The sequence below is a fragment of the Synchiropus splendidus genome, chromosome 8 (assembly GCF_027744825.2).
Source record: "Synchiropus splendidus isolate RoL2022-P1 chromosome 8, RoL_Sspl_1.0, whole genome shotgun sequence".
In the NCBI taxonomy this organism is placed as follows: Eukaryota; Metazoa; Chordata; class Actinopteri; order Syngnathiformes; family Callionymidae; genus Synchiropus; species Synchiropus splendidus.
In genome coordinates this window covers 4,390,875-4,415,781 of record NC_071341.1, presented here as the reverse complement: position 1 = coordinate 4,415,781, position 24,907 = coordinate 4,390,875, and the positions used below count along the sequence as shown (strand labels likewise).

At 40.1% G+C, this 24,907-nt stretch overlaps 1 protein-coding gene across 5 annotated transcripts; it reads right to left on the bottom strand.

Annotated features, from left to right (window-relative positions):
• Positions 1-715: 715 nt before the first annotated feature.
• Positions 716-24,561, bottom strand: akap1b (A kinase (PRKA) anchor protein 1b). Of its 5 annotated transcripts, XM_053872860.1 has the most exons (12): positions 24,487-24,561; positions 23,683-23,771; positions 15,917-17,463; positions 15,523-15,647; positions 13,352-13,478; positions 13,153-13,280; positions 11,795-11,972; positions 10,945-11,095; positions 9,406-9,473; positions 8,221-8,294; positions 8,089-8,154; positions 716-3,941 (listed from the first exon to the last, which is right to left on the bottom strand). In XM_053872860.1, the coding sequence occupies exons 3-12, from the start codon at positions 17,436-17,438 to the stop codon at positions 3,879-3,881; spliced, it is 2,502 nt and encodes an 833-aa protein (XP_053728835.1). In that variant the 5' UTR covers positions 17,439-17,463; positions 23,683-23,771; positions 24,487-24,561; the 3' UTR covers positions 716-3,878. The 5 variants fall into 5 exon arrangements, with proteins under 5 accessions (XP_053728835.1, XP_053728836.1, XP_053728837.1 ...); XM_053872861.1 differs by lacking the exon at positions 24,487-24,561 and having other exon boundaries at positions 23,683-23,844; XM_053872862.1 differs by lacking the exon at positions 24,487-24,561 and having other exon boundaries at positions 23,608-23,696.
• Positions 24,562-24,907: the final 346 nt, after the last annotated feature.

Sequence of the window (24,907 nt, the reverse complement as noted above, 5' to 3'; positions counted from 1 at the left end):
AGCCCGATCTCAACAGGAACGGGTGTGCTAGGAACAAGAAATCTGCTCCCTTCACGAGAAGTGAGTGATATCAAAGGTTCCTCTGCAGAAATGCAAAGCGGGATATTACTCAGTTTATTTCCTAGTTCCAAAGAGATCGGGGGCCTGAGGCCCATCCTGGACCTTCGGAGGCGAAACACTCACAATGTAACACGTCTGGGAGGTCCTGAAGACATACAGGTCATGAAGAGGTGGCAGGCTGCAACCGATCACCTTCTCAGCAGAACGCACAATGCGCTGCATTCTGCTCTTGTCCTGGCACTGCTGTCCCAGACGGCGATAGAGAAGGTGAGGACGGACTTGATGATGGCTGTGTAGAACTCACCAGCAACTTTGTTGGCAGTCATAGTTTTCGTAACTGCCGCAAGAAGAACATTCTCTGCTGCTGCTGCTTGTCACGCGGATGCTCCATCAAAACACAAAAATAAATATCAAAATAAAAGTTTAAATGTTCATTATTTCAAAATTACAGCAAGTTAATGTCTGCAAAATGACTGCCTTGCTCAAAATGCGCCTCAATGCTACAAATACAATACATATACAAAGATATAAATATAAATACAAATGTAGTTCTGTGTCTGAGGGTCACTGCCCAGTTCAGTGGATCACAAATGTAAACCCCTCAAGCCTATAATGTAACAAAGCACCTTCTGCAATGCTCGCAATTCAAACAGATGAGTTCTTTCCGTTCAAGTTTATTTTGGTCTGAGACAAATACAAAAAAAGGTGACCACTGGCACTCACTTGTTATGTCCCTACTTTGATGATCTATAAATACGCTACACAAAATAGTCCTTGGTGTCTCGTGAATAGGGATTCACAAGACACCATCCCTACTTACTTCAAGTGTTGGTACAAAATATACTTAACTGACAGTCTGCTGTACTGAATATGTTTTCAATTATGTATAAATTTTCTATCAAAATTTAACAGTCATTTATTAAAATCTAACTTCCACAAACATTAAACTGAAACCAACCAAGATTTGGAAGATTTTCCTGACTCATTTGCAGTCTTTGTGCACACTTGTCGCCACATCTTGATAAAATTTTACTGGCTGATTTTAGTCCATCATCACCAGTTCTTTATCTTGTCAGTTCAAAAACTTCACGATCATTATTGCTCTGATGATTTAGGCAAATTCAATTTGCTCTCTCCACGATTTTAGTTTTGTGCCCCGTTGGCCACTGCAGCGTCTCCAGTAACTAGTTCTCCAAAAGGCACACATATCTTCCTCCCTTCTCTGGAAGATTCACCGATCTCCAATTATTGTGCCCCGATCTCGACTGGAGGTCCATTAGCTGTCACTCCAATCCTTTTATTATTTTTTTTCTCCAGGACTTTCACTTTAGTTTACAGAGATGGAATATTGTCTTCAGTTGACAAAATCCTTCTTTCTGCCTCTGTGATTCGCTCTGCACAGTCAGTGATATCTTTCCCCACACTTTCAATAGACTCCATCAAACCGAGTGGAATTTTACATTTTCATGCCAATGGCAGTCAAAATCACTGCTGACATTGCACCAGTTTCTCTGGCCCCTCCAATTAATTTGTAGACATTAATGTCCAACTAAAAAATGCGTGAACATGCAAAATGTATTTTGGAGCTTGAATTAAAAGCAATTGCGCCACAAATAACATTTTAAAAATCTTCACCGCTGGAGAGAATAATAATTGTCATCAATTCGTATAATTAATTATGGGCCTGTGTATTATGTCACTACAGTCATCAGTTTTCAAAATCTTCCTCCTTTATAAACGAACTTGGAACTTCTGTGTTGCTGGATGACAATGAATTCTGCCTAGAATGGAAACTATATTCAGCCTCCTTATCCATAGGGCGTAAATGTTGGATGTCACACATTGTATGCCCCCATCATCATATACTCCCAGAAGGAGAGATGAAATATGTGACTGAAATTCAGGTCTTTATCTTGTTCCTCCTCAGACAGGCATCTGGACTGGTGGAAGATGAACAATGGAATCAATTTTACACACACAATTACACAACAATTGCAGCCAATAGTGTGCAAATGTGTGTGAAAATTTGTTCAGACCGAACACATGAACTGCCATTAATTTTGGCTCAGCAAATGATTTAACAAAAATGGTAAGAATTCATTTTACTTGTGACGGACATGGCATGGGGATGTGTTTTGTGTTCAGGAAATACTCAGGAAATGAAATCAAGATATGTTCAGTTGGCCGCAATCTTAAGTCCACGTCGGGATTAGAAGCCCGCAGCGTACTTTTTTCTACCTGAGAAAAAGGGAAATTTGCTCAATGGTTGAACAAATCAAGCGCTGCATCTTCTGTTCACAGAGAAGCTTTTTCAATAACCTTTATTTTTATTTTAGACCTGAACAATCAAGAAATCAGAACTTCATAGCCTAGCAAAAAGCATCCTGTACATCTTAAATGTTTCCAGACTTAACAGTTCAACACACAATTGAGGAATCAAATGATGACTTGTCTCGCTATGCAGACATGCTGCTTTAGAAAAGGGACACGAGCAAATAGTGAAGTTCCAAAAACAAGCCAAACACAAGTGTTCCCTTTAGACCTTGTTCTAAGTGATTTAGAAAAGTACAGTCAATGTCTTATTTACAGAGAAATGAAAGTGTAATATAATTTCAGGTTTGACAAGACTTGGAGGATTTCTGCACTAAAATAATGAACATCGGCATTGTCGCATTGACACTTTCACCTGCTGAACATTCTACTCCATATCCTGAGATGAGCTACTGATGACTTTTACTTTTAATCTTTTTTTATGACATCTGAAGTTTCTAAAACTCAAAAGCTGCTTTATTGCCTGATAGAATATGTTTTTATATATTTGGAGAAAAGCTGTAGCCAAATATCATAGGAACAAGACACAGTGAGTTACTGCATGCAACAGGGCTCTTTGTCTTGTGCTACAATTGCAAAAATCAAACTCCAAAATGACAGCAGATTACCAAAAAAGTACAGTAGGTGACAGACAAAAGAGCAAGATGTGAGCATGTTATCCGCAATTAACACTCCTGTCTTCTGTAGAGCTTATTTAAATATCATATCCAAATTAACTTTATATGAAATATTTGAAGTCTTTTGTCCCCCCAAATTTCATTCTGACGCATGACTTCAGGTATCAATATTAAATGCCGTCTCAGCACTTTGAGAACTTTCCAAATTAAAGTGGGAAACCACAAGGGGGTTCTAGGCCTCAGATAACCGTGGGCTGTGGTTTGGCAAGTTCTTACTAACCCACACATAGAACAGTTCTTTGGGTGAACTGAAATGAGCTACTAACACTTCATGGATTGATGCAGATCACTAGCAGCCTTGTTCCTTTCATGATTAGACACATGTACTCTTTTCTCCAAGACTTTCCCAGTGTTTTTTATGCTTCCGTTTTTTAAACAGTTACAACAAGAAGCTGAGCGGGAAGGAAAAACTATCTCCACACACATTTATGAACAGAAGGCAGGAAGGACATCCAACTCGTGACAAACATACCTGGATTAATCCAGGCAGGTATAAGCATCAGTGTGCAAAAGCTTCCAAGCAAAAGTAGGATGGGAAAATAAATATGATTTGAACCTTTACTTAACAGAAAGCTTTTTTTATTTATTTATTTTTTTGACACCAGTAGCTGTCCTCATCATCAACAACCAAAGGGGGGTAATGTTTAAGTGTGATTATGCCTTCAAATATTTATTATCATTCGAGAGATGAGGACAAAAAAAAAAAATCAAATCAAAACTAAATAGGTATCTGGTTGTCCTAAGACATCAGGCATCCCTGGTCGAAGTCATCATGACCATATGAAAGTAGTTGTGTGTAGGTGAGTCTTGTCAAAACGTGTCCACCCATATCCCGAGCCCTCTCTCCGCCAAAGAACGGTTGATTGAAATTACCTAGAGGAGGAAGGAGAAAAAGAAAACATGAGTGGCAATTGCAGTAAAATAATTTCATAAAAGTCCTTGAACAATACCTTTCTTTCACAGACTAGTGTTAATTCATTCTGAATTAAGTCACCTGATCAGCGTGTAGTCTCTGAAACCGTTACCACCAAATGTCCATCTCTCATTTCTCTCTACTGTGTCACCCCCCGATTCCCAATTTGATCAATGTATACACACATTTTTGACCAATCACGAGCGACTTTTACAGAGAATGAAATAAATTCATAAATTGGCTCTTCAACATTAGCCAGCTCTACTACTGTACATAGCCGGCTGTTCCACCGGCTGCACATCCCATCGAGCATATAGCAGTGTCCCTCAGTGGACGGTGATCTTGCACCGGCAGTGGTTAAAATGCAAGAGACTTGAGAGCCCAGTGTATTGCGCTGGCCCGTGTCTCTGTGCCTGCACACTGATTCAAGGACAGGCCAAGCGCAACTTGGATGGAGACGAGGATGAATCCACGGAGAGAGAAGAGAGAGACAGGACACCTTGACGTGTAAATTGGAAATAAATGTGAAGGTTTTTGAGGTGATTTCATAAAATAACTTAATTGAGACTTCCGGTTATGGCGGCTTGCTGAGGTGACGCACGCTGTTCCACTCTGCCATCCTAGTTGTAGAATCATAATCAATAAGCCTGTTTTAGGACCAATATTGCGTCTAGCAACGCATTTGTGTACAAAGATAAGGCGGATGACCAAAAAAACGGAACTTGCACGACCAGACGAAGCAATCTAACTTGCCACACTTTTCATGAACTAGTGGCTATTGGTTGCGATGTACTGTTGGTTGGAGAAACAGCCAAATGACAACAACATGACCACATCAAATGACTCTGTGTTGGAGATATCAACAGCCATTGATATTATAAAAAAGGGGAAATCCCCAAGGTTTGAAGGGCTACCTGTTGAAATACAAAAAAAAATAAAGATAATTTGATTCCACCATGATTGGATCAGGGAATCCTTTCAAAAATAGGGAAACTACCAAGATCTCTAAGAGGAGCACTGATTAATTTGCTACTGAAGACTGGAATAATCAAAGTGACAATGTGTCAAAAACTGAGATCAACCAACCTCCTAAAAGTGGATCTAAAAGTAAAATATTGACCCAAAGTCATGAATAAGGAACAAAATAGTTTTGTCCAAGGCAGACAATGGTTTATAATGTTTGAAGACTTTTTAACATTATACATGAGGACGAGGGAACATGTGATACAGCAGTACTTTCACTAGATAAAAAAAGCCTTCGACCAAGTTGAATGGTTTTATTAATTTTAAATTTTATATAGATTTAGTTTTGGAGAGTTTAACAAGTGGGTAAGATTACTACTGAGCCATTAAGTCATTTCCAACTACAATACCTCCAAGGTCTTTAAAATTCAACAAGGATGTAGGCAAGGAGATCCCCTCTCTCCTCTACTGTTCATTTTGGCAATAGAACCATTGGCAATAGTCAGCAATGGACAGCAAGAACACCCTATATCATTGTATGCAGATGATAATTAATATGATATAATTATATTCTTTAAAATGTGAAAATGAAAACAAAAAATAAAATAGTAAATAAACTATTACTACTTTATTAGAACTCATCAATAATTTTGGAAACTTCTCGGGTTACAAGCGAAATAAAGCAAAATGATCAATAATGCTTCTAAATCAATTTGAAAACAAAAATAGCCCTGTAATAACCACTCAATTTAAAATCCCTGACTGATTCACATATCTGTCAGGGATGTGACAGATATGTGAATCTGTCAGGAGATTCACATATCTGTCACATTCAAAATACTGTCAACTAAAACTATAAGTTCTTAATGTTAAGATAGAGGGGGGACTAGGATGTCCAAACCCAATATGATACTTCCGGGCAACTCAATTAAGAAGTAATGACACTCATTGGGAAAAAAAATGAAGGGAAATACACTAAACTAGCCTCTTCCCCTTTATCTTTATTCAGATAATACCCAAAAACTAATAGTGATAACATGATAACTGTGTGGCAGCAGGTCAGAGTTTTTCCAGAGAAATATCTCTGTTTATGGTCCTCTCTGGAGAAACAATGCTTTCTTTCCACAGAAGGCATATGGTGGATTTAAAATTTGGGCTACAAAGTGACTGGAGAAAGTGGGTTACTTATATGGCCCATGTAAAGTCCAAATGTCATTTCAAGAATTTGTTGTTAATTTTTATATACCCAAAAATCATAACTTCAAGTATCTACGGCGAGAAACTTCATCAAAACACAACAAAATAAATCCCTTCAAATCTAACTTGGAAACATTAATGACATTGACCTGTTCAAAAAAAGGGCTCAATTCCAAAAAGTATAGTCAATGGTAGTGATGAAACATCACTGGAAAGACTACTGTACATGCATGGAAAAATGACTTTCCAGAAGAAACTTCACTGGGAGACTGGGAAGATGCATGTACAAAAGGACAAACTAGAAGTGTTATTATATGTTTGAGGTTTATACAATATAACTGTCTCATGAGAATCTCAGTAACTCAGTAGATATAACAAAGACATGCCCAACTGTTGTGTAAAAGGCAGAGAACAAACGAACACTTGTGCTGACATACAAAGATTTTGGCAAGAAGTAAGAAAACATATCCAGGATAAATTACAGATTCAAATACCTTATCTCTTTATCTCCACAACTGTTTATATTAGGTTTATACACATGCAATATAAACATTAACAAGAACCATCACACATTTATTTACTTGAGTATATTATTGCAAAAAGATTGCTAGCTCTCCCCTGGAAGGGACATCAGACAAAACATAAATAGATGGATGGCCGTGTTGTCATTCACTCATTGGGGCTAGAACAGGGACAGCTTATATTAGCATTGGACAAAAAATATCGTCTGAAAAAAAGAATATAGGCATTGAACAAAGAATATTGACTGAAACAAAAATGTACAAAAATTGTAATACATTTTAATACCACTCTAGTTTTCTACCTCAATACAAAAATGTTTCAGCCAATATTCTTTTTTTCAGCCAATATTTTTTGTCTTTCGAGTTCTCTTCAAGGAGATTGTCAACATCCAACTCCTCTCTACACTGTTATTCACAATTAGTTGTGTTTGAACATGCATCTTTAAACAATTTAAAGGGCACATGGGCATGGAATATGGTCATCAGTGGGATTGTCTGTGAATGGAATAAATGTTCAGTTCAGTACATTATCATTATTATTGGAATTAACATTTTCCACCATTATTGTCAGGGAAATCTGAGTAGAAGAGCAAGACAAGTCTAAGTTCAAGGAACAGATATCAGACCAGTCAAGATTGTATTGTCACTCGAGGGTCAGAGGCGTCGCTGCAGACCAGCGTCTCAGACAGACGTCGCGAAACTGACAGTGAGCACTCACCCTCTTCGATCTTATATTGAAGAAAGAAATCAGAGATCAGATGTGGCAATGAATCAAATAGAATGGAAAATTACCAGGAGGGTTTCAAATATGTCACCCAGGTGTGCACATCACAATCTGCGTTTCTACACTTGAATCACCTCTTACACAGCGTGCGGTCAGTCTGCCTAGTTTCTAGTTGGTCTCTTCAGCAGTGTACAGTGACATTGTGACATTTAATCATAGATATCATAATGTTTGATTAATTCCTTTTACAATTATCAACACATATGGGTTACAACAAATGTTTGCAATTGCAGACAAGTCATGGCAAGAAAAAAATGTTTGATTTAGGATCAAAGATTCCCTTTGCCAATTACACAGTAGACAAAGGAGTTGTGTGGATGGAATAGGAAGCAAAGCACAGCTTCTAAAAAAAGATCTTAAGCCGAGCCCAGCTTTCACGATACGCCTTAAGATTCTATTAGGAGTCAGGACAATGATTCGATTTTAAATGGATAATCAATTAAAAAAGAAATCGTGACCACTCACCGGTTAGTTTCAAAACTGTCAATTTTGTGAAAGAATTTCTACTTTATCAGAATAAAAATGCCTAGACGATTTCTCCCACTTTTCTCAAGTAGTACTTGTACATCAAGACCCGCAAACTAAACTGTTCGATGGCACTTTCAGATGAAATGAGTTTTGTATATCACATGACAGACTCACCTCATCTCCCACCATATTCCACAGGTGTACCAGTGGCAGTCCAGTGTTATTATCATAGTTTGACACCTTAAGAAACAAGGGGGGCAAGTCAGTCTGAAGCAATCATATTTATGCGATTCCACAACCATTAACCTGTGCAAGCAGAGCAACTCCTCTGGTCAACTCCTCCAGTGCAGATGTAGCTGCGGTGGAAAAACGGTCTTCTCCTGAAAACAAATGGACATTGCAGTTAAAAAATAAAATTAAAAAACAGCTATGTTGTGGCAGACCATGGTTCAATCACGGTGCACCCTCACAACAGCGATCATTGACACGAGCGCTGACGCTGAAGCCAGGCAAATGAGAAACCCATCGCAAAAAATGTGGTTCTCACTCGCTCCAGATGTGCAGCTTGATGTCATCCGTCCCTTTGGTACATACCACACTTAATACTGACTAAGTGGTATTAGCTTGGAGTTGGCCTCTAATGTCGTCTTCTATATAACCATAGAGTGTGGGATGAAGGCTCTTAGCAACCTGTTGATATTGGCTCCTCTCGTGTTACTTCCCAATTCCTTTCTGTGACCCACTCATGTAGTGGCCCGCTCATCTTAGCCGCAATGATGTCTGACTGGAGCTTCCATGTTGTACAGGTTATGGGTCGTAGTAGGATGGGAGGAGACCCCTCATCCTTACTCAAACTGACGGATAAAGCGCATCTATCTGTCTTAACGTAATGGGACTTCCTTTATGTCCACTACAGGCCACTGTACCAAGACGGCAGTAGAACATCATTTATGAGCTACGTGTGCAACCTCAATCTAAAACAAACATGTAATGAGGATTTTTTTTTTTTTTTTTCAAACACTACGCTGTTGCCTTTTCCCCCCAATTCCTTCATCTTATCAGTGCTTTGTCTCATATCAACATCTAGTATAATCAGTGGTGCAGCGATCCGTTTGTCACCTTTGAACACGTAAATCGTGTCACTCAGTCCCTCATTCCCACTTTGAATTTGCTTAGTGTAGATGCACATTTCAACCAACCAAGTGCGACTTCTAACTGGGAATGAAAAGAGATAAAAAAGAGAAACTGGCTCTTAATTGAGAGCGGGCTCCAGTAGTTGACCTCGAAGTGTTGACTATAGAGCCTGGTTTTCTCAGTTGCACAAAAGCGGGTCTTGCCTTGATTTGAGTAAAAAACAACTACATTTATAAATATATATTAGTCGTATGTATGAAAAACATGTCATAACTGCATCAGTTCAGAACGTGATATCAAAATGATGATCAATTACAGCAAGAGATTGAGGAAAAAAAAACCAACTGATAAACTTACCAGGCAGTGGGACAATGTTGTCAAGTAGGACTTCAGCTCCTTGAAATGGTAATGTCACAAAATCTGATCTGAAAGAAAAATAAATAAATAAATAAAAACTCATTTCACACTAATTTCACTCATCAGACGAGGTTGCTCCTGGAGTTGTTGTATTTCCTATCGAAATGTATTATCCATATATTTTTTTTTTTTGCATCAAAATTGTTTTTCTAATACAAAAGGTCACAAAAAGCAATATTGAGTGTACATTAAAAGTTGAGTGACAAAAATAAAATAAACAAACCAACCCATTACCCACCCACAAATTTAGTTTTGGATAATACTGACAGAGGGATCTTTTCCATGCTTAGTATGAAATAACATCTTTTAATCAATGAGACAGGTTTGGTGGGGCAGCATCCTACCATCGCAGCAAAATAGCTCGACGGGCAACTAGTAAGGTGAATAAGACTGTCCTTCTGGTAGATAGAGTAAACTGTTCACCATCCTCTCCAATGGGGCCAAAAGAGCAAACAAAGGGTCTGGAGCGATGTTCTTCTTGGTGACTGCAGATAAAGTTTTCCAAAATGAGTCCAGTTGGGGGCAGGTCCAGAACACGCGAGTGAGGGTGGCCTCAGGTCCCCCACATCTGTTTACATTGAGGACTTGCGTCTCAGTAGATGCGTGACAGTCTGGCTTTAGACATGTGGGCTCTGTGCACCACCTTAAACTGAAGGAAACCGTGGCGAGCACAAAAGGAAGTCTTATTTATGTGAGCTAAAATGGCTCTTGGTCCAGTATGTAGTCCATAAGGTTAGACTCAGATTTCTGAGGGAAGCTTGAAATCACAGATTGAATGAAGTGTCTTATTTGCAGGTATCTGTAGAAGTGTGATGACGTTTTTAGAGAGCTGTTCAAAACTGCTAAGAGTTATGAATGAAAAAATCCTTGAACTTGTGTAGTCCTTTTCCATGCCATTTGAGAAAGGCCCCATCAGAGACAGAGGGTTTAAAGTTATGATTATTAGTAATTGGCCCACAGAGGGAAAAAAACAGTGTATGATGCAAAGTAAATTTGCAGCCCAGTCGTGAAGATGGAAGTTGGGTAACTTAATGCCTCCCATTTGTTTGGATTTCTGAAGGTGTACTTTGCCAAGTCTTGGTGGTTTACCCTTCCATATATAGGAGGAAATAACAGATTCCAACATGTCGAAGAAATATGTAATATAAATACTGGTATAGCTTGGAAAAGAACGAGAAATTTAGGAAGAATACTCATTTTTATCAAGTTAATTCGACCGATCGAGGAGCTGGATAAGGGAGACTGTATGAGTTTTTGTCTTATTTGATTTAACAGCTTTAAAAGGTTGTGTTCAAACAGATGTTTGTGCTTCTTTGTGACTGTTATGCCACGGTATGTAAATTGATTTGTGACCACTTTGAAAGGAATATTAACATTGATGGATTGCTCTCCATTAATAGGGAGTAGTTCACTCCTGTAAATTAATTGCAGAAATTACCTAAAAATATGGAGCTGAAAGAAAAGGCGTTTGACACATACCTGATTTGTCGTAGAGAGTCAATCTTCACACGGTCATATCCACCATAGTCAACATATCTTATCTCTACTTCATTTGTTTCTTTATAGAACGTAATAACTTGAGCTCTCCACCATGCTCCCTCAACCGCAGGAGCCGCACAGATGACTCCAACTGGATCAAAAAGTAAAAATCAAAATCAGAGAGAGAGAGAGAAAGAGAAAGACACTGGTTGCAAGACATCTACTCTTTTTTTCAAATCCAAATTCTGGCACCAAGGTAAAACAAGTCACAGCAACAATGGTTGTCATGGCAATGCTTCAGTGCAAAGAGTGATTTACTGAAAGCTACGAATTTATATATTTATAATATGTGCCACTTCTAAGTCACAAATCGCCCATAACGCTTGGTTATGAGGGCTAAAGTATGAGAATTATGGGAGGAATTGGAATATACCCACAGAGTGAACAGCTTAACCTTACTGCTGGATCCTGGATAAGAGCTTTCGTTTGTTTGAGTGCCTTCAGGCTCCACAGAGGCACTCCTCAAACCCACCTCACATCGTTTCTCCATTACTAGAGATGTACTAATAGCACTTTTTGAGCATTGAAATTTGAGTACTTGCCAATATCAAGTACCAATATGAGCAATTCATTGTACCATAACCATTTTAAATTTGCGAGACTTGATTGATCTCCTTTAAATGAATGAGTGGCTCCACATAAATATTTTAGGTCCTCAGATTAAGGAAAAAATACTCATATTAATATTATTAACTTCAGTTGATGACACATTTTTGCATATTTTGCAAATTTTTTATTGGTGTCAGATATTGCATGCTGGCGCTACTTGAGTGTTTCTGAACTCTGTTACCTTCAGCTGGGGAAGGGAGTGTGGGGGCCCCTGGCTGCGAGTAGCAGATGAACATTTGCTGATCCAGGCTGCGCAGGGCATGGTAGGTAGGGTGTGTGTGCTGCTGCACAAAGATGTGGCCAGCGGATACAATATTCACCACAATCACCTCAACTGTTACTCCACTGGGAAGAAGAAGCTTGGAGGGGAAAAACACCGACATGAAAATGATTGTTCAACAAGCATCGCACACAGAAACACGCTAAAATTTGTTTTATATATTCAAGTCTTCAATAGGAGAAGAAAGGCAAATATGAAAATATTTATACATTTAAATTACAGGTATTATTGTATATTTAAAATGGAAGTCGAATCGGGGGAGGATAAGTTGCGTGTCAAAGAAGAAAAAAAAAGTCACCACAATGGACTGCATGCCACATTTTTGAGGAAGAATACTGTATGATATAATTTAATTTGATCTGGCATCACTAAGCTGCTTTTCAACATTCTGTTTTTGACACACCATTTTCTGTGCTCTGATAGAGAGGCAGTGGCATTGCATGAATATTTAACAACAAGAACTGGTGATTAAGGCATCTGTATCCATTGCCTTGGCAACTACCAATGTAAACTGCACCGTTGACAAGCCACTCCCAGGAGCACATTGTTCAAGCACCCATCTGTAAACTTGCCCCCTGTCAATTTTGTCCACTATTAGCAATTCTTGAATAATCACCACTTTTCGATAGCAAGACTTTCGCTCATTCCAAACTTCCTTCCTGCTACTTTATTATTGTATTTGGCTGCATATATCACTACGTGCATCATATAATCTGCAGAATAAGTTGTTTTACTACATTATGGCTTTTGGGGGTTATTGTGTCCAGCATCTCCCAGTTGTTGTTAAATTAATGTTAAAGTGAATTTTCTGTGGTACATGAATAACCGATACCGGTAGTTGTCACAAGGCTAGAATGCCCTCTCACAGCTGTAGGTGATTACTAGGTGGTTACTTCTTGGTATTGAAAGTCAATGAAAAATAACATTTGAGACAACATGAGAGATTTTATATTTTGATACTGAGTCGCACCAGCAAATAAGTGCCAGGACAAATAAAAAATAAATAAATGATCTGGAAAATAAGTGCTTTTCCCAAGATTCTCTTTCAGACCTTGGCTAGAAATTGTTTTGATCAAGAAAACGTTTCTCTTCAGGACGATAGGCACGAGGACGATACACGCCAGATCAACTCACAGGTAGAGAACTTGCTCTCTGTATAATTAGAGACACCAGTGGTAAGAAACACCTTGAAGGCCTTGGAACAGTTCAGCTTTTATCTGGACATAGAGACCAAGCACATTAGGCATGAAAGGCCTTACCCAGGAGGTCATGGGCAATGAGGGCAGGGTCAGAGGAGGTGGAGGAGGCGCATAGAAGTTTGTCAAGTCCAGATCTTTAAACTTCTTCCCAATAAGGGACAGGGCTTTGTCCACCTGCTGTTGTGTCCCTGAAATAACAAACATTTTCAGCAAACAGTTGAAATTATTAAAACTATTAAATCTGAGCTGCATTTCTGACCCTCGATGTGACAGATCTGGAAGTCTTGCGTATATGGAAGTATGGAGATGTAAATCATTGCTCCGGAGGTCTGCTTCAGGAAACTCACATATCTTCCTTGCTTCCCAATTAACCGGCCCACCAGATGCTGTAGATGAAAACAGTGTCCTTATTATGATGCATGTACTGAGTTTCATTCAAGTAGATTCAACAGATATATTTGTGTAACATAAAAACTGAGGACTCGAGTAAGTGGGGTTTCACGCTGCGCCCTCTGTCTGAGTGCGTTCGGTTCAGAAGTCTGACATGTGAACACAAGTTAGTCAGGTTTTGGCCTCGGACTTGATCCCGGCTGGACAGCTGCACCTTGTCTTGGGTAAGTCTCTGCGGGGGTGAGCTTCTTGCCTCAAGCGACTCGTGGTGGGGAGGAGCGCGGCTGTCCGGGACTCTTTGTGTGTGCGGATGTTTGATAACTCGTGTTTTCACCTTTATTAGGCTTTTAAACATCTGCGTTTATTGACAGATTTACTTAAATGAATAATGCTGCCCTCTACAGTAACTGTAAATGACACTGCTTTTTCCCCAGACCATTCACTGATCATTTTTGATGTTTGGATCTGTACTTCACTGATTAAAATGTTCTTGATCGTCAGTAATCTTTCACTGTGTTCAACACGTGTCGTGAGAGCAGTGTGGATAAATCAAGACGCTCTGTATTGCACAGCCTATTTCCTTGTACAACAAACATGACAACACTCTTTGAAGTCTCTCTTTGTAATGCGATGCAGAACACCATGCAGAGCTGCCTGAACAATGATGTCTACAACAACAAGATGCAATATTAGTATAGTATATTATTGGGGGCAGGGCTCATGAAAGCGAGACTGTTGGTGCCTCAGAAGCAGGCTGTTAGCACACCTACCACGCAGGTCCGACCGTGACATTTGGAATGTCAAGCAAATTTCCCCAGAAACATTTTTTTTCAGAATGACTAATTTCACCGAGCTAGATGACCAGCCTTTCTCAGATGTCAATAACGCGGAGACGGAAACGACCAAATCTGTCGCCGTTTTGAAGTCGGGTGCAGCGTTCGTCTGCCACCAGATTTTTGAAAATGTCCAGAAAACTTTCATAAATGCAAAAAAAGTCCCACTAGAAGTGACCAGCATGTAAATATTTTAAGGCCATAGCAAAGTCTTGAGTTTCAAACTGCAACGTCTCACATCTAATTAAATGATCGGCACTCTGGTTGATCATATCGGCAGCAAAAATCCTGATTGGAGCATCCCTAAGTTTGATTTTCCGACCCACATAGCACACGTTTCCTCTTTGTTTGATCATTTCTTTGTGTCCATGCTGTCAAGTATTAAGCACGGCTGAAGGTGACTCTTCAGTGCAAAGTGTGATCCAAAGTGTTTTTGGTTGGAGAAAGGTGGAAGACAGGAGGACTGTGGTCAAGATGATCCAAGAACTTGGATCATGTCAATGCACGATCCAGATCAGATCCGCTGACCAAACAAACTCATCACAGAGTCTCTGTAACTACGGATGTCATTGTTAAACGTTTCCTTGAAATAAACGTGCTTAAAACTACAATTTTCAACATAAAATCCTCCTGAATCTTCAGCAGGTCATTAATATGCCAATCTGACAAGGGTTTCTTGTGTCAAAAGTACAATTAAAACTATTATTATTAAATGAAGTCAGCCACACATGAATGACCAGGTAACTTACTGCCGGGTTTCATACAACGCAGAGCTGCATCCCATGCTTTCCCTTTTGCTCACAAAGTCAAAATCTTTCCAGATTCACATCACTTTTCATAGGTTGATTTCTTGCTTCTATGTTCCTTTCCACTCAAATTGAAGCAGTGCTCCGTGTAGACATTTGGTAAAAGCTTTCTTTGAATAAATAACAAATTTGTACTTCCCCATGAAGTCATAGCCTTTTACTCAAAGCATGACCAGTGTCATTTCGCAGCATGGAGAGAAGGTCAATTCTTTAACACTGGTAATTGGATCGGTCAACGCCCAAAGTTCGGGTATCGGTATTGTGACGACAAAAGTTGGATCGGTGCATCCCTAGTTATTTCAAGCCTAACAGCCCCCTTTCTAAATATTAGCTGTGGAACAGTTACAAATCATGGCTCATAATGAGCAAGGCTAATAAGGGAAGATAGAGCTCTCACTCACCTTCGGCACCTCTATTTCCCAGACCACAGGTTCGGAGCCCTGAGAGGAAGTGTGGTTGCTTTGGCTGTCACCACCACCCATTGTGCAACCACTATCAACTGAGTCCATACTGTTTACGTCTGAACCTAAGGATAACAATAGACACATTAAATCATGAAGATTACCTCTATAAAGGAAAAATGACCATAAACTTTCAGAACACTCCAACTAACCAGTGCTAGCAGTTCAATGAAGCTTCTACATATATAGTATTGACTAATATATATATATATATATATATATATATATATATAAATAAAGTGTTGATAGCCTCTGCCTCATCTCTTCCATATGGGTCAAAGTTGTAAGAAAATTCATGCAGAATGGGGTGGGGAAACTGATATAGTTCACTTACCAACTGTGGACTCTCCACCGGACTGGTCCGCATCTGCCTCAAAAGTCAAATGAGCCCCATTTCTAATGTTATCTTCATCCAGCTGCACAGATTCACACAGTGCACCATCTTGGCTTTCCTCAGTCAATGCTAAAACTGATGCTTCCATTGCCCTTTCCTCTGGCAGAGGAGATCGACAGTGGTCACTTCCAGACAGATCAGTTATCTGGACCATGTCTGCTTTATTGTCAAACATCCCTGTATGGAGCTCTTTGCTGGTGATATCGCCCTCAGAGAGGCATGTGCTGCAAGCAGAGTCTTCTGCAAGTGAGGACGCTTCTATACCTTTTAATTTTACTTTTGGCGAAGCACTTTGTAGGTCATGATGCGACGATTCAGGCCAATGTCCTCTTTCTGTTTTATGGCTCTGATAGTCGTCCACTGACTTCCATGCCGAAGAAGAGCATCCATTGGACATACCTTCCAGCTTAGTTTGTGTACTTCCAGTCTGTGCAGACTCAGAAAGACTTTGAAAGCAGTTTGAGGTGACATTCTGGTTCTGCCAACTGGGAGAGACCAACCCATCGGAACATTGATGGAAGCTACTGCAACTTATTGAGTTTGTGCTTGCAACCGAACTAGAAACACAGAGGACCTCTTGGGTGGCTGCTGTGATGACCTCAGTTATGAGTTCAGCTGCCAGAAGCTCCAGAGTTTGTTCCTCACCCGTGCTCCTCTGTGCATTGATGCTTTCAGGAGTTGCAGATATGATGGTGAGGTCTTGAAAAGTACTCGGAGCAGGTGAAGTCACATTCAGAGAGGACGGAGTGCTGGTTAGTATGATTTGGTGGGAATCCTGAATTGAAGAGGAAATATCACACGACTTAGCAGAGGTTACTTGGTATTTTTTAACTGAAGAAATGGTGCAGCCATCATTCTGTAGACTACTGGTGAGTTGGTGCTTTGCAACTTCTCCTTCTGGCTCAGGTCTTTCAGCTTCTGACAAAAGCGTTGTTGGAGAAGAGCAGATATTTGGGATGGACTGGCAAGAAATGATTTCTTTTTTTTTCTTTCCACCAAGAAGTTCCCTTTCTTCATATGAAACGTCAGATGATAGTGGGGTAGAAGGTGTAAGGTTTTCTGGATCTTTACAGCCTTCCGGGGACATGCCTGATCTTCCTTCGGGTGAGGCTAGCACGGGCACAGCAGGCTCACCAAGTTCCTGATTTGTTTCATCCGGATGTAACACTAGTTCAGCTGCAGTTTGTTTCAGTGAAGGTCCTTTTTCATGTGACACATTGGGAAGTCCTTTTCTCTGGTCTGTCAGTGATGTGTCATTGTCTGGACAATGTGCAACTTTTTCAGCCAACCCATTGCTCCCATCTATAGGAGAGTCCTGAAGGGTCACATGATTCGAAGCTCCCTCTGGACTGTTATGACCAATGTGACGTTCTTTTTTGCGGGAGATGAACCACCACCAGCCAATTAAGGCTAGGACTCCAGGCAGTGTGTAGGGAATGACTGATCGTAATTTTAGAGGCATTTTGGCAGGAAACCTTTGTCAAAACCTGCAAACAAACACAAATGAATATCAAATAGATGGAACAAAGCGAAAAATATACAGTATGCATTTCTTACACGTTGATGAATCGTTTAACGGATGAAAGGAGGGATTAATGGTGCTTTGACACTGTAGCGAAATTAGCGTAGTAGTATGTCAATCCAGAATTTTTTTTTAGTACCATTTGATTGTCCCAGTATTTGGACACATAAGAATAGACCCTGCATTTGGCATGGGTATTGATTAGGCACGGTTATTAGTCTCCGTCTTAATCGGTATCAGGTCTAAAACAGGCCAAAATGACCAGATCTGAGCTCTGTATTTTTTTCCCCATGAACCGATAATCCGATAAGCCCAAATATCCTAAATTTCACCTGTGTGACATGCCATATAGTCTTTGATTGATATGAAGTCGCATCAAACAAGGCGTAGAGTCTAGTATTATTGCTTTAACTATTTCAAAATGTCCATGTTGCATTGTTTTAAATGCTTGGCTGAAAACCAACTAGTACCGAATATCCAGTGTGATTAAGATTTTTAGTATCTTTGAAAAAAGTTGCATAAATAGTCGTGAACATATTTACGTTTGTTTGTCAAAGAAAGTTAATTTTTAGATGACTTTGCCGCTAAAATAATAAAATAGGGCGACGCCAATTGCTTGGACGGCCAGTTTATCAACATGGTAATTTATGATCATCATGACTGCCTGATTTTTTTTAAATAAGATGTTATTTATATATGACATGTTATTACTCTTTAAAATTTTACAGCACAATGTAAAATAAATTCCTCCGTGACTGAGGCAGTCAGCTGGAGGTGGTGACGCAGAACCAGGGGCGCGCAGCAACAGCGGCGAGTTGGAGTCCAACCTCAGTCAGGAACCAATAATGGAACAGGAAGTAACATATTAATGATTCCAGAGAATGTGATAATTACTCAATGCTTCTCAATAACGACCAGTTCTCGATGCAAATCCTGTGGCCTGTTTATTACACCAAGAGCAACATGAAGGATCGACACACTGATTTTGATATAGCTGTTGACGTTATCAATGACATCAACTAATTGTTGCAGCCCTAATTCACAGTGAAACTCAGCCAGAATAGACAGGAGAAAGAGGCAGCTCGCAAGAGTGGGGACAGGAACTGCTACAAGAGCTGAAGTATCGGTTTCAGAGGGAGCTGAAGATAAACTTAGGCAGCGGTTCTCAGCCAATGACCAGGCTGCAGTGTGGAGGTGCACAAACTACAGGCCACATGCAATACCTACTCTGAACCACCTCGCTCTTGTACAGGACTTGAACAACTTTTACTGCCGTTTTGAGCAGCCATTTTGCCCGAACCCCTCTGTGGTCTCTCCAGCCCACACTTTACATCAAAGAACTGTGGTGTCTCTTGGTGACACAACAAAGACAAACAATGACACTGACGAGCCTGCCCCCTCCTTCTCTTGACATCCTAGAGCAGACCGTGCTCACGCAGTTCAGGACGCAGAATCTTCGGAAAGCTGCGAGTCCGGACAGCATTTCCCCTGCCATCCTGAGCTGGCTCCAGTGTTCACGGACATCTTCAATGCATCCTTGGAGCGCTGTCATTTCTTGTCCAAAGAAACCAAGGATCACAGACCTATGAGCTCCTGGTTCTCTCTCACCAGAAATCCATCACTGCTTCCCTCCTGGACTCATTGCAGTTCGCCAACTGAGCAAACAGATCTGTAGACAATACAGTAAACCAGGCCCTTCACTTCATTCTGGAGCACCTGGACCACCCCAATAACCTATGCCAGGATCCTGTTTGTGGACTTCAGCTCTGCTTGAAGACACGCTTTGTTGACTAAACAGGCCCGACTCCCTAGCAGGAGAATTATGGACTTCCTGACTGGCCAGAGCCAGTGCGCGCGGCTGGGGACGACTGTGCTGGACACTCTGACCCTCAATATCGGGTCTCCTTAAAGCCGTGTACTCTCTCTATGGCTCTTCCCTCTGTAGATCAGCTAAATTAGGCAGAAAAACTTTATTTAGAAAAACTTGCCTGGCCTCTCAATACATGCTCCTATTTGTCAAAATCACACATTCCTGCCTGCACAACTGGATGACTTTGACCTTTGAGATTCCATGTGTTGATTCAAATGTATTCTGTTTTCAATCCAGATGCCCATTTGTCAAATAGCACTATATTCAGCATTAATCATGGATTCTGTGTGTGCGTGCATGTGTGTTTTATGTATCCATTTATTATCGTGTTTTTTTTTCTTTTTCAATTTTTCTCATTTGAGCTACTTATTGTAATATAACTGGAAGATTGTTAATGTTGTAAGTAGCAGACTGTGAAATGTAAAATCAAGAATAAAATAACTCCAGAAAGGGGTGGACAATATGGAAAAAAAATATCAAGATTTATTTATTTTAGATAACAGTTTTGATTTTATCACACTCTTTTGAATGATTTTATTCCAGTTTGGGGAATTACAGGACAAATCTTTCATCTTTAACTATTCCTCAGCTTAATAAAAATGATTCTTTTATCCCTTCACATTTTGCAGTGCATTTATTTGCTTTTAAATCACGGAGCAAACTGTGATGGTCTATGAGTGTCAAAGTTTAGAAGTGCGGCGTAACGTTAGCTGTTAGCTCAGTGTCAGTGGTGTAGACAGTCTCTCGCGTTGCGGGACTGACAAGGCACACTGGATCATTCTGTCATAAAAGTGTGTGTGGTCAAGATAAAAGGGGCATTACCAGAATGCATCAGCAATAGGAAATGAGGCAGATATTAAGTCATGACTGCTCACTACATCATGAGGTGCCCTAGGAGCGAAGAGTCCCACAGTCCCACATACTCATCGGACTGGTACTGATCACCGGCAATGGCTATGACCTCTGCAGGCTACCAAAAGTGATTTGTTATTATTTCAGCACTTTTTTTGTGAGGATTAAGAGTTTGACTTTTGATGTGCGCCCTTATTGCACTATGGTAGATGGATCCATTTCATTAATTATCTAAAACAACAAGCAACGGGTTTAGTGTTCAGTATTATTGTTGCCCCCAAAATGTGTTTTTACTGTTTTATTGTGTGTGACCTTCAGCACTTTAGACAGACCTCTGGTTTGTTTTGCAATCATTTGGGGACAATGAAAGAACAAAGCAATATTCCACCTGACAGGCAAAACAAGCGGTATATGTTAATGTTTGGAGCTCAGCTGCAGCTTGTCAAGTCTGTCAAAAGTAAACTATAAAAGCTTTGGTTATGCTTAGATTCATTTAAACTACGCTTAGTTTTCACTTAGTCACATGCATGTCTAGCAGGCGGTCCCATTATTAGCTTAAAATGCTTGGGCTGTTTTGTTTTTATCTCGGCTATCCCCGCTGGAATCAACGGAGATGTACCTCCCGGTCGGTTAAGCGTGAGAGTTGAGCTCACTTACTCCTTCTATGACGTCCTTCGGAGTGGTGGTTGCTACCTGACGTCTCACATGCGTGGGCAATTCAAGGCCGCATTTGACATCGAGTCACCTAACACTCATTCATACTCGTTCATAAAAACATGTTCATAAACACGGAGTGAATCAACTCTGGTACCGTAATTCGTGCGGGTTGGTGGTGTTATGGTTGCATCATGAAACCTCGTGTCGCTGATACTAGTTTTCCTTTTCTGGAACAACATTCAGTTAATAACCAATGAAAGGTACGGTACATCACTAGGAGCATAAAGTTGTCGTCGGGATGACGCGTAGTGTGCAACATTTGAAGCTCAAGTTTCCCTGTCCGTCATGGGCCTCAGACCTTCACGCTAGCATCCTAGCCAACAACTTCACATTTAACTTCAGATCTACTACGACTGCAAACTGTTCGCCAATTTCCATAGAACGCGATGTCAGTTTAGGAAATGGCATAAGCAGCGATAAGAAGTCAAACAGTTGTATCCATGCATATCAGACGTAGCATGTACCTATGCGGGCTAATTGTTCAATGACATAGGATTACCACAGTCCACCAAACGACACAACGGACTGCAGGCAGATGGAGTTGCACGGGGTATCGCAGTGGTAACTGAGAGAAGAGTACATTTTTTATTGGACAGGTCGTATCATCTGAATGTCAAACCGAAGGAGCATGCACACAGCTACATGCTAGCACAATTAACTACACAGTTGAAAATACGATTCATTGTTTGAGTTGCGCTTACCGTGATTTCGGATTCGTTGCACCAGCAACTTCAGAGAAACTCTCAAATGTTGTCTGAATGTCAGTTCTATGAGAACGTCCCAGTGGAAAGTCACTCTTTCCTCTCCACGTGTTGACCGACCAGTACTAAAAAATACATACTAAACAGCTGATAAAGTCTCGCGGTACATAAACGTTGAGTCGAGAGTGCAACATGAAATCTCGCGTGATCAGAAGTCACATCAAGGGCACCGTATATGTCTATATAGCCGGTCACTCGCATGTGTTCACCGTTTATTTTAGTAGATAACGATGAAAATAACCGTGATGTAGTCGATGTTAATGTGTGTTTGCTGCTGCTGCGCCAGAGAAACGCTTCTAATGCTTGGTGCTGAAAAACGCTTTGCCTTTGAGAACAGATTAGCATAGGAAAAATGATTCACATAAACATGTATATATTTTATGCTGATGTAATTGAATGTAATTTTATTTTTCCAAGTTACAGTGTTTTTCAGATTCAGATCTTCCATTTTATCATTGTTTAGATTTGGTCGTCTAAATGAACGAATTGAAATAAATACATTAAATAGTTAATAGAGAGTTTAAAATAAATAAATAACTGTAAGTTACATAGCTGGCGTTCAAATATTGGATCATTTGAATGTCCATCGATCAACATACAGCATGGATTTAGCAGGGTGATACTTTTTTAAGGATTATGACAAGCGTAAGCGTGTTAAGAAATAATTCAATATCACTATGAACAAATGCTACATAAAGACAGTTTCCAATCAAGTTTATTGGGCCGAAACAGCACTTAGGTGATCGGGTACAGCAGCATGAATCGAAATAAACATGGACGAGAAATACTGCAAAATACCATCCTTAACTCCCACTAGGAGGCAGCAACACACTGTACGTACTAGTCGGTCTAAACCAGGGTGTCCTAACTTCCAGCAAAGGCCGCAGCGGATGCATGTTTTTGTTTCAACCCATGGAACTTGCACTGTTAAATCAATCGGGTGTTGGTTACTTGTGTTGCAGTTAGTGTTACATGAAATGTCAAGTTTAATATCAATGCATATTCTTCATAGCATATTCGTCATGTGAACAACCATTTTTGACGCCAACATAACAATCTCTATTTAGTGGTGTTCATTCTCTTTAGTAAATAGAATATTTTAGTGTATGACTCCACGATTAGCCGACTTTTTAAATGTATGTAATACATTATGGCTTGTGCATATGTAACTCCTCTATTCTTTCGTTTCAACAGAATGTGACCACTCAGGTTTCAAGTTTTTCAGATCTCTTAACAGGACGAACAAAAAGAACACTGGGATGGGGTCTCGACTTTACACGACCGCTGCTCACCTACACATCAAAATTTACAGTCACAGTGAAACCCGCACATCCACGTGACTAACAGTTTCGCACACTTTTCCCGAACATGACGACAACTCCAGGAAACATTCACAACTGTTTGTCACAAAGCCAAACATTGATGGTGCTTATACTAACAATAGAATTCTCATCTTCACTTAAAATGACTGGTTTCGATGTCAAAACATTAATTTTCAGCAGAGTGGTGTGTGCATTAATGGCTGTTCAAGGAATGTTGTCTGGCTTTCACCACAACTTCATTTAGTTGTCCGTGTTGACTTTCTTGATGAAGTCTATGATTAAATTAATTGTCAACTGCCATTTTATTCCATATAAATGAGACTTTTATGATGCACTGGAGTTTTGTAGAGAAGGTTCACGTCTGTAGATTGACTTTACCGTCTGAAGTTTTATATCAATTTATACGGTAAAATGTGGTTAAAGTGAAGCAGATGACGCAAAAGAGCTCAAAATTGAGCCGCAGGTAGGAAAGTTACACTTGGTATTTTCATTTTTCTATGCATTGTACTGCAGCTGAGAGACAAATTATTTTTAATTTTGCACTTGGAATTGCCTTAGTTTCTTCTACTGTTACAAAATTAACTTACCTTTTTTGGGGTGGTAACTATGTCTTGACAAGGACATTCTACACCTTAACAAATACTTCTGTTAAGCCTACCTACCTGGTTACAAGATCCACATTCAGCCACTTGTGATGTATCCATAGTGTTGACAGATGGATCTTCATAGTGTTCTTCACTGTCTTTAATCTCTTGAGATGAGAAAAAAACAGAATGTGCCTCTTGTTTTGTGCAAATATAAAACTTAAGTGTCTTAAGTTTAGCTAGCTTATTGTTTTTGAAATCGGAGGCATCAAATGTAAAGTCTTCAGCAGGCCCTTTTGCTGAGCATCCATGTCTAATATCATGAGTAAAACACTGAATGAAGAATGCACCCATATAATGCTGTTGTGCAATGTCAAGCCACAAAGCTGTTCAATGAAGAACCCGGAAAGGAGCGCCCATATACACTCCTTACATCCTACACAATAAATAAGCTCGGTGATGCAGGAATAGTCCTGGAAGAAGTAAAACACGCTCAAAATCAGACACAATTCACACTGAATTGACACTGAATACAGAACTAGCGCAATGACATCAACCTATTGGACTGATTACGTAAGGTTTGAACATTCATGGTCTGAATAATCCTTTCAACAGGACGAACGCACAGTGCGAGTACTAACAGAGAGTTGTCCGGGAGCACATATAGACTTCATTGGAACACTGTGTACCCCAACGGGAACACTTGTAGTAAAAGCTGGAGAATTTACATGAACAGGCTTGACAACTTGGAACACTCATATCAGGAGATGGCATGACAGGGTCAGAAGGACATGTCTGAACAGAAACACAAATGTCAACACACTTATCTACAGAGCCACAACTAGCCGCACATGTAGCCACTGTAGGTAGAACTGAGTGTACCTGCTCTGATGTTGTCATAGGGAGCTCAGAAACCCAGTGTTGAGTACAAGAGGTACTATCCACAGCAAGTCGATGTTCATCCATGGGGGTAGATTCCACAACATCTAGGACACCACGCCCACAAGTAGGCACAGGAAGGGCTCCATCATGTGGAGATGAAAGCAATGGTGAAAAATCCTCAGATCCCTTCTCACTAGGATCACAAAATGAGTGCAGAGAGGCCACATCCAGCTGCATGATAGGTTCGTCTGAGGGTTTGCTGTCAACGTCCCCATCCAAAGCACAAGAAGAGACCAGTGAGATAGACTCATCAGTTTCAGGCAGGAGTCGTAGGAAATTCACACACAAAAGCAAGTTATGATGGACAGTCTTCAAATGGCCCAACAGGATTAGGAATCTCAAAGGTGTGCGTCTGTGGATT

Coding starts and splice junctions, on each gene's coding strand:
- akap1b (XM_053872860.1), bottom strand. CDS start 17,438: ATGCCTCTAAAATTACGATCAGTCATTCCCTACACACTGCCTGGAGTC. Junction 13,479..15,522: donor GGGAAATAGAGGTGCCGAAG/GTGAGTGAGAGC, acceptor TTTCATCTACAG/CATCTGGTGGGCCGGTTAAT. Junction 9,474..10,944: donor GACTCTCTACGACAAATCAG/GTATGTGTCAAA, acceptor TTTTTCTTTCAG/ATCAGATTTTGTGACATTAC.